The sequence below is a fragment of the Petaurus breviceps genome, unplaced genomic scaffold (genome assembly GCF_028583685.1).
Source record: "Petaurus breviceps papuanus isolate PSGF00001 unplaced genomic scaffold, PetGlider_PUasm1.0 523, whole genome shotgun sequence".
Taxonomy (NCBI): Eukaryota; Metazoa; Chordata; class Mammalia; order Diprotodontia; family Petauridae; genus Petaurus; species Petaurus breviceps.
In genome coordinates, this window is record NW_027186356.1 from 3,162,158 (window position 1) to 3,179,349 (window position 17,192).

At 40.6% G+C, this 17,192-nt stretch overlaps 2 protein-coding genes and 1 long non-coding RNA gene across 4 annotated transcripts in view; 1 reads left to right on the plus strand and 2 right to left on the minus strand.

The window, feature by feature from the left end:
* SIN3B (SIN3 transcription regulator family member B) overlaps positions 1 to 177 on the minus strand; it is a 75,853-nt gene extending 75,676 nt beyond the window's left edge. For both annotated transcript variants that reach the window (XM_069102096.1, XM_069102097.1), the window contains exon 1: positions 43 to 177. In XM_069102096.1, the coding sequence (XP_068958197.1) occupies positions 43 to 174 (132 nt within the window). In that variant the 5' untranslated portion in view covers positions 175 to 177. The remainder of the gene's footprint in view (positions 1 to 42) is intronic.
* A 66-nt stretch (positions 178 to 243) lies between these two features.
* LOC138172349 (uncharacterized) overlaps positions 244 to 17,192 on the plus strand; it is a 39,308-nt gene continuing 22,359 nt past the window's right edge. Inside the window, exons 1-2 of the long non-coding RNA XR_011171096.1 lie at positions 244 to 2,427; positions 12,839 to 12,972. This is a non-coding gene — a long non-coding RNA (uncharacterized lncRNA). The remainder of the gene's footprint in view (positions 2,428 to 12,838; positions 12,973 to 17,192) is intronic.
* The window catches only part of NWD1 (NACHT and WD repeat domain containing 1), an 87,374-nt gene continuing 84,660 nt past the window's right edge, over positions 14,479 to 17,192 (minus strand). Inside the window, 1 exon segment of the mRNA XM_069102099.1 lies at positions 14,479 to 14,791. Within this exon segment, the coding sequence (XP_068958200.1) occupies positions 14,496 to 14,791 (296 nt within the window). The 3' untranslated portion in view covers positions 14,479 to 14,495.

Genomic DNA, 17,192 nt, shown 5'->3' on the forward strand with positions numbered 1-17,192 from the left:
GGGGGGGGGGGGGGTCAGGAGAGAAGGAGGGCGCGCGCTCACATGCACGGGCAGCTTCTCCTGCGCGGTGGAGCCCGCGCGGCCCCAACGGGCGCCGCTCATCCCTCGGCCCCCGGCTCCAGCCCCGGGCCCGGCACAGCCGCCGCTGCCGCCGCCGCCGCCGCCGCTCGCCATATTGGAACTAGGCGCAGGAGAGACCCCGCCCCGGTCACGTCAGCGCGCGGCCTTGACGTCAGCACGCTGGCCCCGCCCCGGGGCGGGCCCCAGGGGGGCGGAATTCGGCCGGCGCGTGTGAGGCGGGAAGGTTGTTCTGCCAGCGTGGAGGCCAGGTAGGCGCTTCTCAGCCGGGGCGGCCCCTCGCGCGTCTTTTCCTTCGTGGACAGTGGCTGGACTTCAGCGAAAGCGCCGGGCTGAGTTCTCCGATCTCCTGAAGCTCCCTCCTCGTGACGGCCCCCGGGGGGGGTAAGGGCAGGCCCATCAGGACAGAGAGACTGGACCGCGGACCCTCCACCAGACCCCGGCGGTCGAGGTTTGAGCCCGGCACGAGCCGCTGGGCCAGAGTTGGGTGTCTGGGGCTGGAGTGTTCTTTAAGTTTGGATGTGAGGCTGTCGCTGCCTTCAGCCGGCTTCCATTCTGGTGCGTGACGCTGCCCTCTTGGCTTCAGGGGCCGCTCGTAAATGTCATTTCTTATCAGCAGTCACTTGATTATACAAACAGCACCGAAGGGAGGGAAAAGAGAAAATGGGAGAAGCGTCTCACCGTGACCCCCCGTTGGGCAAGAGCCCCAACCGAAGCGGGATTTTAGGAGTGTCCTCACTGTCACAGCCTCTGGTGGCTCAGTGTATCGGAAAGACCCGAGTTCATCAAACTTGGCCCAGACCCTTTCGAGCGTGACCCTCCACCCAAGTCACTTACCTTCAGTTTCTTCATCCGTAAAATGGGAATAATTATAGCACGTGCCTCTCAGAGTTGTTGTCCACATATAAAGCAAGAACTATATAGATGCTAGCTAGTTGAATATTTATTAAGTGCCTACTATGTGCTATTCAGCTTGGCATAGTGGATAAAGGAATGTCTTCCAATCAGGTAGACCAGGATTCAAGTCATGCCTCTGATTCATACTGGCTGTGGCAAGTCACTTATAACCTCTGTCTGCCACCTGCCACCAACTTTTCCCTTACCCCTGCAATTCATGGGCCCTTTTGGCAGTCTGGTGAAGTCTATGGACACCTTCCCGGAATAATATTTTTAAGTAATTGAAGAAAATGCTAAATTTTTTGTTAGAAATTAATGAAAATAAAGGTTTGAGTTTTCTCCATCCAAGTTCATGGGATGAACTTATGAAGTCCCTGAAATTAACCTGGGTATATGTGGAACCCCTGCACTAAGATAATAAGTTGCTGTAGCAAGTATCCCTCTGCATTGTAGGGCTAGTTGCTTCTTAGGAGATCCTAAGAATACTAAAATTGCAGGACTGATCCAGAATTTTTTAAATGGGTCAACACTCAGCCAGAGTCTGAAGATACAAAAAGAGAAATGAAACAGGGATTTTCCTCAAGGAGTTTACATTCTGCTTGAGAGAAAAACATGTACACCGAAAAATGTTGTTCAGTCATGTCCAAATCTTTGTTACCCATTTGGAGTTTTCTTGGCAAAGATACTGGAGTGGTTTGTCATTTCCTTCTCCAGTTGATTTTACAAATGAGAAAACTGAGGCAAATAGAGATGGGTGACTTGCCCAGGAACACACAGCTAGCAAGTGTTTGAGGCTGAATTTGAACTCAGGTCTTCTTGACTCCAGACCCAGCATGCTATATACTATACCACCTAGCTCCCGCAATTTATACATGTACATATATGTATGTAACACCTACCTGCTGCATCAGTCATTTGCAAGTCATGAAGATTTAGTATTTTTCCCTTTAACTTCCATTACGTGCCCAAAACAAAGAAGAAGTTGGAGGAGAAATTATAAAGGACCAAATGGGAGAACTGTGCAAAGCTCCAATGGAAGTCCTCAAAAAGGATGATGTTCTGTGTGTATGTATGTGTGTCTTTCTGGGGATTCTGACTCTTCTGCATCCACAAATCAAAAATGACTCAAAAGCATTCTGATAATGAGTACTTGGCAGTCTACATAGTAGGGATGCTGAAGACATAATCAAAAATAGATATATGATGGCACCCAACCACCTTCTCCAAGCACTTTGGTGACGTATTTGTTGGCAGATTCGCCTGGCTTGCCAGCCAAGAACATGATGATGGGTCAGTTTCTCTTTAACTCATGAAACTTTGAAAACAGAACTCTGAGAACTTCATGAGGATTGTCCAGAAAACGAAGGCTATTTGAGGCCGTCATTCTAGAGTTGTGAGTTTTCCTTTGGCCCTGTGTGTTCCCCCACACATGTGCATCATGACCATTGTACTGTAAGTTTGTGGTCTCCCTCCTATTTCTCCATGAGATAAGAATTTCTGTACATAACTTTTTGTATATGTTCTTTGAGCCAGTTCATATAAGAATGAGATTCAAGTGTTTCCTGCTACCCTACCCCTACTGCCTCCATTGTATAAACTTTTCCTTCCATGTCCCATTTATGTGAGATAATTTTTTCCATCCTTCCACTGCTTTTCCCCACCCCACCTTTCCCCAGTGCAAAAAATCCTCTTCCATACCCTTCCATTCTTCTTTTAATATAAGCCAAACATAATAGAATCACACCTAACTCCTCTATATAATTAAACTCACTCTAAGAATCCTAGTGATACAAAGTTCTGAGAAGTTACATGTATTATCTCCATATAAGAATTTAAACAGTTTAAACTTGTTTAGTCCTTTGTGATTTCTTACTTATGTCTACCTTTTTAAATTTCTTTTAGTTTTGTGTTTAAATGTCAAATTTCCTATTCATCTCTAGTCTTTTCATCAGTAATGCTTGAAAGTCCCTCTGTTTTATTAAATGTCCATTTTTTCCCCTGTAAGATTATGCTTGGTTTTGTTTGGTAGATTATTCTTGGTTGTAATCCTAGATACTCTGTCTTCTGAAATATATTCTAAACTCTATGTTTCCTTATAGTAATGGCTGCTAAATTTCATATGATCCTGACTGTGGCTCCACAGTACCTGATTATTTTATTTTTAGCTCCTTGTATTTTCTCCTTGAGCTGGCAACTCTGAATTTTGGCTATAATATACTTAGTAGTTTTCATTTTGGGATTTCTTTCAGGAGGTGACTAGTGCATTCTTCAGTTTCTACTTTGCCCTCCAGTTCTATGATATCTGAGCAGTTTTCCTTCAAAATTTCTTGAAATATGTCTAGGCTCTTTTTTTTTGTTCATGGCTTTTAGGTAGTACAATAATTTTTAAAATTTGTTGTTTATTTTTAACATTATTTTTAAAATAATTTTGAGTTCTGAATTCTCCCCTCCAGTCTCTCCCCATCCATTGAAAAGACAAGTAATATATCAATTATACATGTAAAATCATTCAAAACATATTTCCATATTTGCCATGTTGCAAAAAAAGCTAGAAAAATAAAGTGAAGAAATTATATTTCTATCTACACTCAGAGTTTATTAATTCTCTCTCTGAAGGGTGATAGCACTTTTCATCATCTATCCTATGGAATTGTCTTGGATCATTATATTAACCATGTAGCCATGTCTTTCACAGTTGATCATCATTATAACATTATCATTACTGTGTACAGTGTTCTCCTAGTTCTGTTCATTTTACTTTGCATTAGTTCATAGAAATAAATCTTTCCAGATTTTTCTAAAACCATCCTGCTTGTCATTTCTTATAGAAATGACATATACTATAGAAATAATATATACAATTAGTATTCCATCACAATCATATACCACAACTTGTTCAGCCCTTCCCTAATTGACAGACATCCCCTCAATTTTTAATTCTTTGCTACCACAAACTGCTGCTATAAATATTTTTATATATAGGTCCTTTTCCTTTTTCTTTGATCTCTTTGGATTACAGACCAGATAGTGAGTGGTATTGCAGGGTTAAAGGGTATGCATGATTGTAGTCCAATAATTCTTAAGTTATCTCTCCTAGATATGTTTTCTAGGTCAATTGTTTCTCCAATGAATTATTTCACATTTTCTTATCTTTTTTCAGTCTTCTGACTTCATTTTATTATTTCTTGATGTTTCCCAAAGTCATTCATTTTCATTTTGTCAACTCTTGGTTTTCAAGGAATTGTTTTCTTCAGTAAGGTTTTGTTCCTTTTTTATGAAGCTGTTAATACTCTTTTGATATCTTTCTTATATACCTCTGATTTCTTTTCCCTTTTTTCCCTCTTCTTCTCTTATATAGCTTTTAAAATCTTTATTTTTTGCTGGGCTTTTTTTTTACTTTTTCTTTAACTCTTCTAGAAATTTTTTTTTAAATCTTTTTGGAGGGGGGAAGGCAGGGCAATTGGGGTTAAGTGACTTGCCCAAGATCACACAGATAGTAAGTGTTATGTGTCTGAGGTTGAATTTGAACTCAGGTCCTCCTGACTCCAGGGCTAGTGCTCTATTCACTGTGCCACCTAGCTGCCCCTTCTTCTAGAAATTCTTGTTGGGCTTATTCCAATCTGCATATTTCTTTGAGATTTTACTTGTAGATGTTTTCAAGTCTATCTTCTCTGTGTCTTGAGTTTCTCTCTCACTATAGTAGCTCTTTATGGTCAGGTTCTTTTTTGTTGTTATTTGTTTGCTACTTTTTTCAACCTTCTTCTTGATTTTGGATTTTGTTAGTGTTCTGCTCTAGATGTCTGGAGCTATATCTTTCTGCTACTTTCTCAACTCAGTCTGGAAGCTTACAAGTTTTCAGTGCTTCTGAAATGGTGTGATCCAGGTAGATATGTGTTTATTGACCTACTAGCATGAACTTTGTAAGTTCCAGCTTTGCCTGGCTTGTATTTCTATAGACTGCACATACCTAGTTTACCCATTGGGAGGTTCTGTAGGTTCAGAATGACTGAACTGCTGACTCTCCTTTGGTCTTGGTGTCCTGCCCTAATTATTCCACTACAGTCTTACTTCCTGGGCTAAAGGCTAGAGCTGAGTTTCTGGGCCCAGAGACATATAGCTGCCTTTCTGGAACTTGCTCTGTGCTCAGTACTCACTGAGGGCTCAACTTGACTGTGACTGCTCTTAAACATCCTCAATCTGTGACCCCAAACAGAGCTATCAGATGGCAACCATTTCTGTACCTAGTGATAATTCAGAGATCCCCTGAGATCACTTTCTGCCATGATGCTCTCTCTCAGCCCCTTTTCTATCTCTAGGTACTACCGTGTTTCCCCGATAATAAGACACTGTCTTATTATTTTTTTGGACAGAAAAACACCAGAGGGCTTATTTTCAGGGGAGGGCTTATTTTAATGAACATTGACAGCAATTTTAATAAACAGGTAAATGTGAACAAAAAAATGTACCTTTATTCAATAATAAATTCAATAAAGAACAGGATGATGCGCTCACTGCTGCAGCTCTGATTGGATGCAGCTCGGAGCGCGGTGTGCGTTTCACGGGGGGGGGGGGACAGTGCATACAGAGGGTACCGTAATGTAGCATGTAGCGCAGGGGATCACCTTCACTACAGTAGCAATCTCAATAGAGCTTATTTTCGGGGGAGGGCTTATTTTAGAGGAATCTTACACAGTAAGGGGAGGGCTTATTTTCGGGATAGGTCTTATTATCGGGGAAACACGGTAAAATGCCTCAATATTGACAGACCTCATTATCTGTCTTCCTAAGCTGCTCTGTGCTAGAAGAATGACTCACTGTGACTTTTTCTTGCTTTTCCTGATCAGTATTTGGCCTGGTTCATTTTCTAGATTGTTATGAGTTATGTTAAATGTTTGTGATTTATCCTTGCTATATATTCAAATATAACATTGTAAAAGCCAATTGACATTAAGTAATTAAATGGAAGTAGGCTACTAGTTACTGGTCCCTAACAGAATCAGAAAAATATAACCAGTTGGAGGGTGAAGCCATGGCAATGGAGAAAAAAATAATACCAACCCTGATAATACCATGGCACCCCTAGGGGACAACTTACATAGCTAGCCTAGCTCTGGGGGAAAGAATCGCAACATAACTTGCCACACTTGAATAGAAGACAATTTCAGGGAGGGATCTTTATTCCCTGAAATTAGCATTATTAGAGTTTGATTTATTTGTGGAAACCAGACTGGGGGGGGGGGGTAATGTCCTCTTGTTTAATCCCTTTTTAAAGAAGTATATCATTGTGGGAAACCTTAGAGGGAGTAGTTTAAGGGGAAATAATTGGTTTCAGGAAGATATTTCTCCCAGTGTGCCCAAGCATAAACATCACTATTGTTCTGTTGTTAAGTGCCTATTATATGCAAGGCACTGTGCTAAGCACTTAACAAATATTATTTCATTTAGGCTTCACAATAACTCTATGAGATAGTATACTTATCTGAGTATAAGATGAGGAAACTGAAGCACAAAGAGGTTTAGTGACTTGCCAAGGATCACGTGGCTAGTAAGTATCTGAGGCAGGATTTGAATTCAGGTCTTACTGACTACAAGGCCCAATGTTCTATCCACTACACCATCAGCTGCTTCTTGAGAAAGTAACCTCAGAACACAGAATGTCAAAGCTAGAAAGGATTTCATATCATAGACTGTTGAAGAAACTTACAGATCTAGCCAGGCCTACACAGAATTGTAGCCCTTCAGGGACTGGAGAGGACCTCAGAAGGCATCTCATCCAACTGTGCCTGAAATTCCTCCTGTAGCATACCTGCAAGGAGTCATCGACTGTCCTTGAAGAGGTCTAACCATGGGTAACCTACTGCTTCCTAAGGCAACCTATTCTTAGAAAGCTCTGTGTGTTAGGAAGCTTTTTTCTTTATGCAGAACTAACAGTGGAAAATCCAGATCTCTGCGTCTCTCCTCTGATTCTGATGTTGCTGGGCAGATTCAGAGGGACTGGGTGGGAAGGGAAATTTAGAGGACAATCAGTAGGTGATCTAGACTGCAACCTCCTAATGCCACAAGGGCCTCGTGATTAGGAAAATGTATCAATCTTGTATACCTCAAGTTTTCTAAACTGGTTATGATCAGTAGAGCTTTGCATTTCTTGCATATATGTGGTTGACCAAACCAGTATTAAGTACACAGGAACTTTCCAGTGTCAAACATGGAATCACTTCTGTTAGCTAGGGCCTAGCCAGCCTAGCAATTGGTCCATCCTCATTTCTTCTACCACAAAAAAAATTGATAAGATACAAATAACTCAAGAACAATGTCCATTTTACTCATAGTCTCTGCAAAAGTAAAACAGCTTTATGGAGCTGCTAAGTAGATATTTTGCATTCCTATTCACATTCATCTTACAGCTAGCAGTCCAAGCAATTCAAAGACCCAGATCTCCTAGCCTTCTGTCTTTCTTTTATTGTTCAGCTGCAGGATCTACCTAGTGGTAGTGATTTTCTCCTCTATTGAGTAATATTGTGAAAAATCTTTTCCCATTTGTTGGTGAGCACCCAATCCAGAGACTTTTAAACTCTCAAACCTAGGAGATCATCACCAAAGCTGAAAAAAATACATGTCTTGGACTCTCTGGTTGCTGGTCTATACTCAGGAAAGGAAACAGAAAGCAGAAGGAGGTAGCCAGAGATTCAGGTTTGCACACTCGTTCCCACTCTTTGTGCTTGGAAAAAATCCACAGTTGTCACTGAATGATGAGAGGGAAGAGAAAATTCCTCTTACCCTTGATGGAAGTTCAAGGGAGAGAAATTATTATGCTGGGATTGTCCCAAAGAGAGGGAGCCAAAAGAGAAGAGAGCCATTTCCAGTACTCTTCTTTCAGACTATTGGAGAGCTTTTTCCACAAGAATCTGGCCTTCAAGACTCTCAGTGATATGGCATCTTCAACACAGCCCACTCATCACAGTGATCACTTAGGATCTTCTGTGTCATCCCAACTCAGTTCACATTAAGCTCTATAGGATATGACCCTTTCTTAGAAAGATCTATGCCCTTTAATTTCATCAAGTGAAGTGGAGGACTCTTGATTCCCCTTGATCAAACCCCACTACAAAAGTTTGAAGAGAGGTCCTCTACAGAGATGGGGGGGAGGGAACATGGGAAACTTAAGGAGAGAAAAGATTTAGAATAGCTGCTGGGGAGAATATGATAGAGAATCAATTAGGCAGGAATAAAAGGACTACCTCGCTACATCGACGGCCTTTTGGGAACACTGCATAAATTTGTGATTTCCTCTGGCACCATTTGGCATCATGCAAGTAGGAGTAGAGGAGGAAGATTGTTGGAATTATCAAGAGTTAAAGGTTGACAAGTGGCAATAAGACAAAAAGAGAAATGGTTCAACAGTCATGTTTAACTGGTTAACTATAGGGCTAAAATTGGAAAGGTAAAATATTGAGACCAGAGCAAAAGAGAGTACTGGGGCAGTAAAGGGGATTAGAAGTCAGAGTAACAATGAGGAATAGGTTTAAGAGAATGGAACATAAGGAAAGATGGAATGTTAAGAGGCTATGGTAAGATAGAAGAATTTCAGAATTCCTGATATCATGCAAGTGGAATACTTGTGGGTAATGGTGAGCTCAAGGGATGTAAAAGTATTTGCTAAAGTTCCCTAATAGGGAAGGGCCTAGTTGTATAATTCTTAATCATGGAAGTAGAACCCTTCTAGGTGATAATGAGGTCAAAGGGTATGACCTCTTGGAATGGGATAGAAAGGAAGGCAGTTAACAATATAGATAAGAAATATCTGCCTTGTGGGAGTGGAGACAGGGCCCTTAGATTACCACTGTAAGGTAAATTACATTAGTTATTTTTTGCAAATTAAGTTTTAAACTCAGTTGTTTCTTTGCTAATGAAGGATTTCAGACACTGTCAACAACTACTAAATTTGGCAACGTGGGTATAATACTCCACTTGTCCTCTCTAGTTTTACATCTAGTACTAACTCTGGACAGTGTTATTAATCAGTAAGCATTTGTTAAGTGTCTAAACCCCCCATTTCTTCAGTTTCCCTCTTTTTATCGAGGCCATCACCATCCTTATAGTTGCCCAGGTTCACAACCCTGAAGTCATCTTCCACTTCTCACTCTTCCCTCATCCAACATATTCCACATCCATCTACTTACCAAGTATTGTCAATTTTAGCTCTGTATCTCTTGCATACATCCATTCCTCTCCACTTACACAGCTGCCACTCTAATTCAGGAGATCATCACCTCCTGCCTGCACTGTTTAACAGGCTCCCTACCTCATGTCTCTTCCCTCTCCATCCCATTCTCCACACAACTGCCAAAGTGATTTCCCCAAAGTACAAGTTTTACCACGTCACTCCTGCTCATAAGTTCTAATATCTCCTATTGTCTCCAAGATCAAATATGACCCCTGTCTGGCACTGAAAGCTTTTCACAGCCTCACTCCAATCTACCCTTATAGCCTCATTAGATATTATGTCCCTTTATATTCTCTTTTTTACAGCCAAAGTAGCCTCCTTACTATTCCTTATATTTGTCATTCAACTCTGTCTCTTTGCACTGGCCATCTCCCTCTTCACTTTAGCCTCTTAGAATCCCTGCTTTCCTTGAAAACTTCAGTTTAAATGCTACATCCTAAGCCCACACCCATTATTTTGTCTTTCTTTTGTATATACAGATACATGCTGCTGCCCCAATATAAGCTCCTTGAGGTCAGGGACAGGGACATTTCTGTGTTTTTACCCCCACTGCTTAACACAGTTCCTGAAACATAGTGAGTGCTTAATATATACTTGACTGACTGGATACTGACTGAACCAGAGGTTAATTTGGGGCCTGAAGGTAAATTAATATCCCTTGGGTCCGGGTAGAAGTAAGATAGATTTTTCCCAGGTGGTTTATGGACTTCATAGGCACTCTGCTTATGCTGAAATCTAGTGGGGAGAGAAGATGTCACTGAACCTGAACTCTGGCAGCTTGGAGCCTTCTGCTCTTTCTTCCTACGAGGTAGAACTCTCAGTCAGACAGCCTGGGTTCTAAGCCTGACTCTGTCACTAAATCATTGTGTAACCTCCTATAAGTCCCTTAACTTCTCTGAATATTTTCTTTGTAAAATGAGACTGTTGGACTAGTTGATCTCCAAGACCCCTTCCCGATTTAATGTTGTATACAATTCTATTATAATTCCACTGTGGAGTGAGATTCTGCGTATACAAGCAACTATTTTTAACTCATTCCTGCATCTAGCTGGGGGTCAAGCTAAGCTCAGTCTGGGACCAGAAGACCTGAACACTTTGTAGCTGGGAGTCTTAAGGTAACACATATCAAATTAATTCCCTACTTTACACATTGAATTTATCTCTACTTTGTTATCTACTTCAGTTATCTGCAATTTTAGCCATATCAGTGCTCTATCCTTACATGCCTACTACAATCTCTTTACATTTTAGTATATGGTTTTTGTGAGTTCCTGTAACTAAAGAAATTAATTACCCAATGACCAGCCTTCTAGTCATGAGCCTCTCTGATTTTCCTGTGCTGGTCTTGAATATCAGAGGTATAACAGTTACCAAATTCATACTCATAGCCTCTCTAGGTAGATAGCTCCTTCTAGAGCTTGGACTCCACCAGCATAGGCTTTGAGAACCTGCAGCCACAAGGGTGAAGTATTGGAGAAAGACTCTAGTGGAGGTTATACATGATATTGTGACCCAATTTTGCTAATTAAAAAGATTTCAGTTTTCTGAAAGTGATTTGGAGTTAGAAATACTGAGGTCAAATGCCAGTTCTACTGTTGACAAACTGTGTGACTTATTCAAGCCACTTTTCCCTCTGAACCTGTTTCCTCAAATAATAATAATAAAGGTTTTATAACCTTCTTCACAGCATTGTTGGATTAAACAAGATACTGTATGTAAAAATGCTATAGAAAGGTCAGCCCTTATCATCAGTTAGCCCTTGTATATGATGCCTTAAATCCTGAAAGGCAGTGAGATGTTTGATATATAAAATGCTGAAAGATTTTTCACTCAGAGCCATCACAGCAGCCCTTGTTGAAAAGCAATGTGGCCTAATTAATAAGGGCTGGAGCTGAAATCAAGAAGACCTGATTGTGAATCTGGACCAATTAACCACTCTTGGCCTGGATTTTCTCATCTGTTAAGTGAGATAATAATAGCTCCTTCCTTACAGGGTTGTAAGGATCAAATGAGATAATGTATGTAAAGTACTTTGCCTCGCCATCCCTCTCCTAAATCCTCTCTCTCCTGGGTTTTCACAACACCATTCTCTCTTGATTCTCCTCCAACCTGTCATCATCCATGTCATGTCCCCTAATCATTATGGTCTATCCTGGACCCTCTTCTTTTCTCTCACTTCATCCTCTCTTCCGGTAATCTCATTAGCTTCTGTGGGTTCTCTATGGGTTCTTCTGTGGGTTAGAGATGAATACAGAATATATATACATATATATATGCAACCCTAGTATCTTTACTGAGTTCCAGGCCCTCATCATCATCTACTTATTATCTATTTCCAGTTGTATATTTCATAGACATCTCAGAATCAACAAATTCAAAATAAGACTCACTTTCTTTTCCCTAGAACCTTTCTTTATTCCTAAATTATCTATTCAGTTGAGGAGGCCACCATCCTTCCAGTTATCCAGGTTCACACCTTCAGTCATACTCTTCCCTTCCCTCTGACTCCCCAATTTCAATCAGTTGCCAAGTTTTGTTGGTTCTGCCTACGCATCTTTTGCATCTGTTCCCTTTTTTCCACTCACATGACCACCACCCTAGTTCAGGCCTTCATCATGTCTTGTCTGCATTAGAATAGTCTCCTAATTGGTCTTTCTGCCTCTAGTCTCCAAACCATCCACAAAACAGGCAAGTTGATATTCCTTAAGCACAAGGCTGACCCTGTCACTACCATGTTCAAGAAGTAGCTCCCTATTGTCTCCAGGATCAAATATAAATTCCTCTGTTTAGCAAAGAAATTCCTTTGCAATTTGGCTCCAGTTTATAATTCTAGGCATATTGTATATTGCTCCTCACCATGCGTCCTATTTTTCAGTCAAACTGTCCTGCTTACTTTGCTCTTCTATGTATACAGCATTACACCTTCTGTCTCTGTACCTTTACACAGACTGTCCTCAGTGCCTAGAATATATTCCCTTCTTACTTCTGCCTTTTATAATCCCTAGCTTCCTTCAAGGCTAAGTTCAGGTGCTACTTTCTAACCTGCAGCATTTTTTGATCCCTCTATATGCTAGAATATTTTCTCTGGAAATTACTTTGTCTAGATTTTGTGTTTTCTGCCCCCTTGGAGGTAGGAGTTGGAACAACACAAATATAGATTTGTGTTTGTTTCTTTCCATAGTAAAATGTAAAGTCCTTGAGAGAAGGTACTATTTGGTTTTTGTCTTTGTATCCCAACACCTAGCTTAGTCCTTGGTGCATAGTAGAACCTTAATTATTGATTGCTGAATTAGAGAAATGTCAACTATTATCATTGTTCTTACAATTAGCCTTTTATTTTTTGTCTTCTCCACCTGGCAACAGTAGTGTTTAGCCTGAGTTTTCTTAAATTCTCCAGTACTATTTCTTGTTCTCAATTCTTCAACTAAGATGTCTCATGTGGTAAGGTGAAGCCATAACCATTACAGGATGCAGGAAACAGAGAAAGCAATACCGCTATAGACTTTGATTTTTTGGTGTGTTTTAATGCTTAAGATCAAGGTACACTTCTTCAGTATCTTTTGTGTTCTTTTTTGAAAAATAAACATCATCATAATTGGTAACATTTTCTTTCCCAAATTCTATTTTCAAACTCTACAGAGAAGGAAGGTTGGTGCAGCGGAAGGAGCCCTAGGCTGGGCATCGAAAGACACGGACCTCAGCACTGGCTCTGCCATAGACTCGCTGTGTGCCGTCAGACAGTCCCCTTCTCCTGAGTCTTATGTTTTTCATAGGTAAAGTAAGGATCTTTGTGGTCCCTCCCTGCTCAGTCCATGCATAATTCTGTGAGAACTCTAGAGAAAAAAACTTCCAGAGCATCTCTTTGTATAGAATAATAGTCTGTTTATCGTGTGTCAGAATTATCAGAGTTTTAGGAAATTGAGGGAGGGGACAGTTAAACTAGAAAACAAAATGTGATAAAAATGTTCCCTCAAAAACTACAGTTTCCCAGACTTTTATTTCTGATGAGCGGCGGTTGGAGTAATTGATTTCCTTTCTGACCTGTGTTGCCCCTTATTTATCATTCTGAACCCTTTGGGTTTGGAATCCCTCTTTTTAGGCCTAGGTTTTGTGGTGCTAACTTGATACTCTTCTGGGTTAAGATAATTTTACAAAAATGTCATGTCAGTAATACCCTTGGAATTCTGTTAGGCAAATACTGCTGCCAGCATCATATAGGAGGTGAATTTTTAATACTATGGGAACGCAAAAGCTTTTCACATTCCAAAACATTTCTTTTAAACTTTAAAATGACATAGTGTTAAGTTAATCTATGTGATTCTGAAAGCTTGTGGAATAACCTTTTTGTGTAAAACCTTTTTGATATCTATTATTTTTATATAACCATATAACCAATGGGACTCAACTACATATTTAACACTAATGAAATTTGCTGGAGTAAGACAAGGCAAATTTATGTTAAAATGTGGCCTCTAAAATCATGAGGGAAGCACCTCTAAGCTCTGGGTTCTCTTCCCCTTAGCACTAATCCTTGGAAACAAGTAGAGATTTTTTGGAAGGCCATGCATAAAAATGGAAGCAGGATTTCTAGTGTTTCACTGTTCAGCCCCAAAGCAGCAGATGGTGTGAACACAGGAAGATACTCTAGCAGCTTGTTGTCCTGGCTCAGAAATCCTGCTGTCTGGAAAATGTGCATCTCCAAAAGTGATAACTAGCAAAGGGTTCATGGTTGGGGGAAGGGATGATAAAATTACTCCTTGTTTTAACTCAGGGTTAGATAGATTTCAAGCAAGCTTAAAATGTAGTAGCCAAGCTAATCAGTGCTGATTAAGGGAGACTCCTTACTTGAATGGCATACTGGATTAAGTCAGGACACCTTGGTTCAAATCCCAGTTTTGCTGCTCACTACCTGTGTGACTTTAGGCAAGTCACTGCTACTGTTTGGGCCTCAGTTTCCCCATTTGTAAAGTAAAGGGATAAGCACTAGATGACTTCTAAGGCCTTTTCCAGCTTCAAAATCCTACAATTCTAGTCCTGTCTAATATGGTGACTAAGTGGAAGTTATTTTACTTTTGTGTTGCCAACACTAGACACAGTGCCTTGTATGGTAGTAGGTGCTTAATAAATATTTGTTTAGTAAATAAATTAAGAAAAAGGTCCAGTGATGATATCCTAGTGGCAGGTCTGAACTGAAATGACATGATGAGGAAAGAGAATGATGTGAAAAACAAAGAACAGTCCTATCTGGAGTGATAGGATTGCCCTTTGAATTCTCTTTGTAGTATTTCACCTTCTGTCATATGACCACACAGACTTGAGAGATCTTGTTTGTACTGCTTTGCTTTTCTTCCACTCTTTCTGAGTTACTCTGCTGTTTTCTTACCACCACTAGAATCTCTTCTTGCTTCTTGGTTTTGATAGTACATGCTGCCTTGATGTTCTTGAGGGGGTCATAAGAGGCACTTATTGGCTGAGGGCAGTGGAAGCGCTCACGGATGAGATAGCCATGTCTTGTAGTTGCAATAAACCCATCAGCCGTAGAAATAATTTTATTTACCATTGCACATACAAACTGAACAGCCAACAAGGAACCTGTAGACAAGTTAGAAAGACACAAATTAGCAAATTACAGCAACAAAGAAGAGCCAGGTAGGCAGCACTGTTCAGGCATATCTCTCAAGACAGAAGTAGGAACCCACACTACTTCAACTTCTTTGATCGCTATATTTTACACTATAATAGAAGCAGTATGGATAGTGGACAGAGTGCTGGGATTAGAGTCAGGAAGACCTTGGTTCAAACCCTCCCTGATGTTTATCAACTATTGGACTATGCCAATTCCATAGGACTTAACTACTAAGTCAGAGATGGTAACAATCTATTTTGATGGACGAACTTCCCACACTTAAGAGTTCAAATCCCAGATTGTTCACATATGTTAGACTTGAGTTAATGATAATTATTACTCTGGTTCCAGAGTCACAGATATAAATTTATAGGATCTTAGAATGTCAAAGATAAAAGTTTCCTTAATAAGGGACTTTACAGCAATCACAGAATCTCATTTTTGGAAGGGACCCCCAGCACTGTCTGATCCAACATATGCTAGAATAAGAATGTCTTCTACAACATACACAAGTAGTCATTTAGACTTTGCTCTGTCACTGGCCCAGCAAAATAATTTGGGGACACTTCCTCAGGCTTTGTCTGGAAATATGCAAAGCCCATGCCTCTCACATCCCCCTTGAAAATGAATACTTTACTAACCCTCTAAAATCTTAGACTCCTAGGATGTTAGAGTTGGAAGGGAACTTATAAAATGTTAGAGTTGTGTAGCAGCAAGCACCCTAGCATACCCAGGGTGGCTGCCAACATAGGTTCTTAGATCTGCTTTTCTAAAGGAAAGCAACTCAAAATGGGTTAACAATCTTGCTTTAATCAAACATATGTCATTTACCTAGTTCAGGGGGAAAAGGTCAGTACCCCAAACTTCAGAGAATACAAACAAGTTACAAGCAGAAGTTACAAGCAGACAGAGAAACAGATCAGCAGACAGGCTTCCAGCTGTCTGACCATTACATCTATGCCTAGTCAGTTACCAGAGAGGGAAGCACCAACATCTGGGTTTTCAAAGCCAGGGAGCTCAACGGCTGTCCAGGGTCTCATCTGGTCAAATCACACAACTCTTCTCAAAGTGAGCCCCAAAACAAAACCTCACATCAGGGTATATATAGCCTTCTCCTGGATCAAAGAATGTCACAGCCCTCTTGACCCACTGCCCAATCACAAAGCAACAAGGCGTGGGCATTCCTGAAAAACAAGCCTTCCACCATAGGCTCCATGTGACCACATTCAGCCTATTAGGGGACAGAGTATATTTTCAAATCAAGGAAGGTTCTCAGAATCACTTAAGCCTATCAAAGGGCCTAGGGGCAGGGAAGATCTTAGATTCCCATTCCCATAACAAGTTGAAAGGGCTCATAGCACATGGAATGTTACATATGAAATTATAAAGCATAGAAATTTAGGGATAAAAGGACTTTAGAAAATAGAATATCAGGGGGCGGCCAGGTAGCACAGAGAGTAAGAGCACTGGCCCCAGTGTCAGGATGACCTGGGAATTGAATCCAGGCTCAGACACTTAGCACCCACCCAGAAACACCTGGCCATGTAACCTTGAGCAAGTTACTTAACCCCAATTGCTTAAAAAAAAAAAAAGAAAATGGAATATCAGAGGGAAAGGAATCTTAGAAAGCATCTAGTTCAATCTCTTCACATTTCAAAGAAGAGAACTGAAGTCCAGTAAGGAGTAAGGATTTGCACAAGGCCAAGTACATATCATGTTTTGAAAAATTTGTCCAATTTGCATCATACAGATATTCAAATATGGTCATAGTAGGCACTCAATAAATGTTTGTTGAATGAATTGTGAGAAACATGCTCACTTTAGAAAGAATAACACTCGTAAAAGCCAGGAAAGCTTTAGTTTTTAATGCAAGATTGCAAGCCTTGGTGTTCTACAGAGACACACCTGATGGTGAACTTAAGGTCTCTCCCTCCTTTCCCACTGGTTGGTGCTCAGAGATGTACAACTTTCCAATGTACCTTGTTCATACTAACCCCCTTAATATGTCCCTCCCTCCTGTACATACATTGTATGTGCATTTAAATTGTGTTTTGACTGGGGAAAGGGGCAGGGAACGAGGGACATAATATTCGTAAGATCATTAAGCATGCACTCTGCCTTTTAGCTATGACTTTTGACCCACCTGGAGATAGCCTAACCCCAGAACCCCAGCTGGTTTCTGTTAATCTGGGGCTTGTGACCCTCTTGGAAAACAATACCCCTTCCCCTATTTCCAATCTGGGGCTTGTGACCCTCTTGTGAAAACAATACCTCTTCCTGTTTCTTACAGAATGAACAGTTATTTTAGCTCAATATTCTACTGAAAGAACCATTTGTTCAATGGATTGACCATGGAAGGATTTGTGA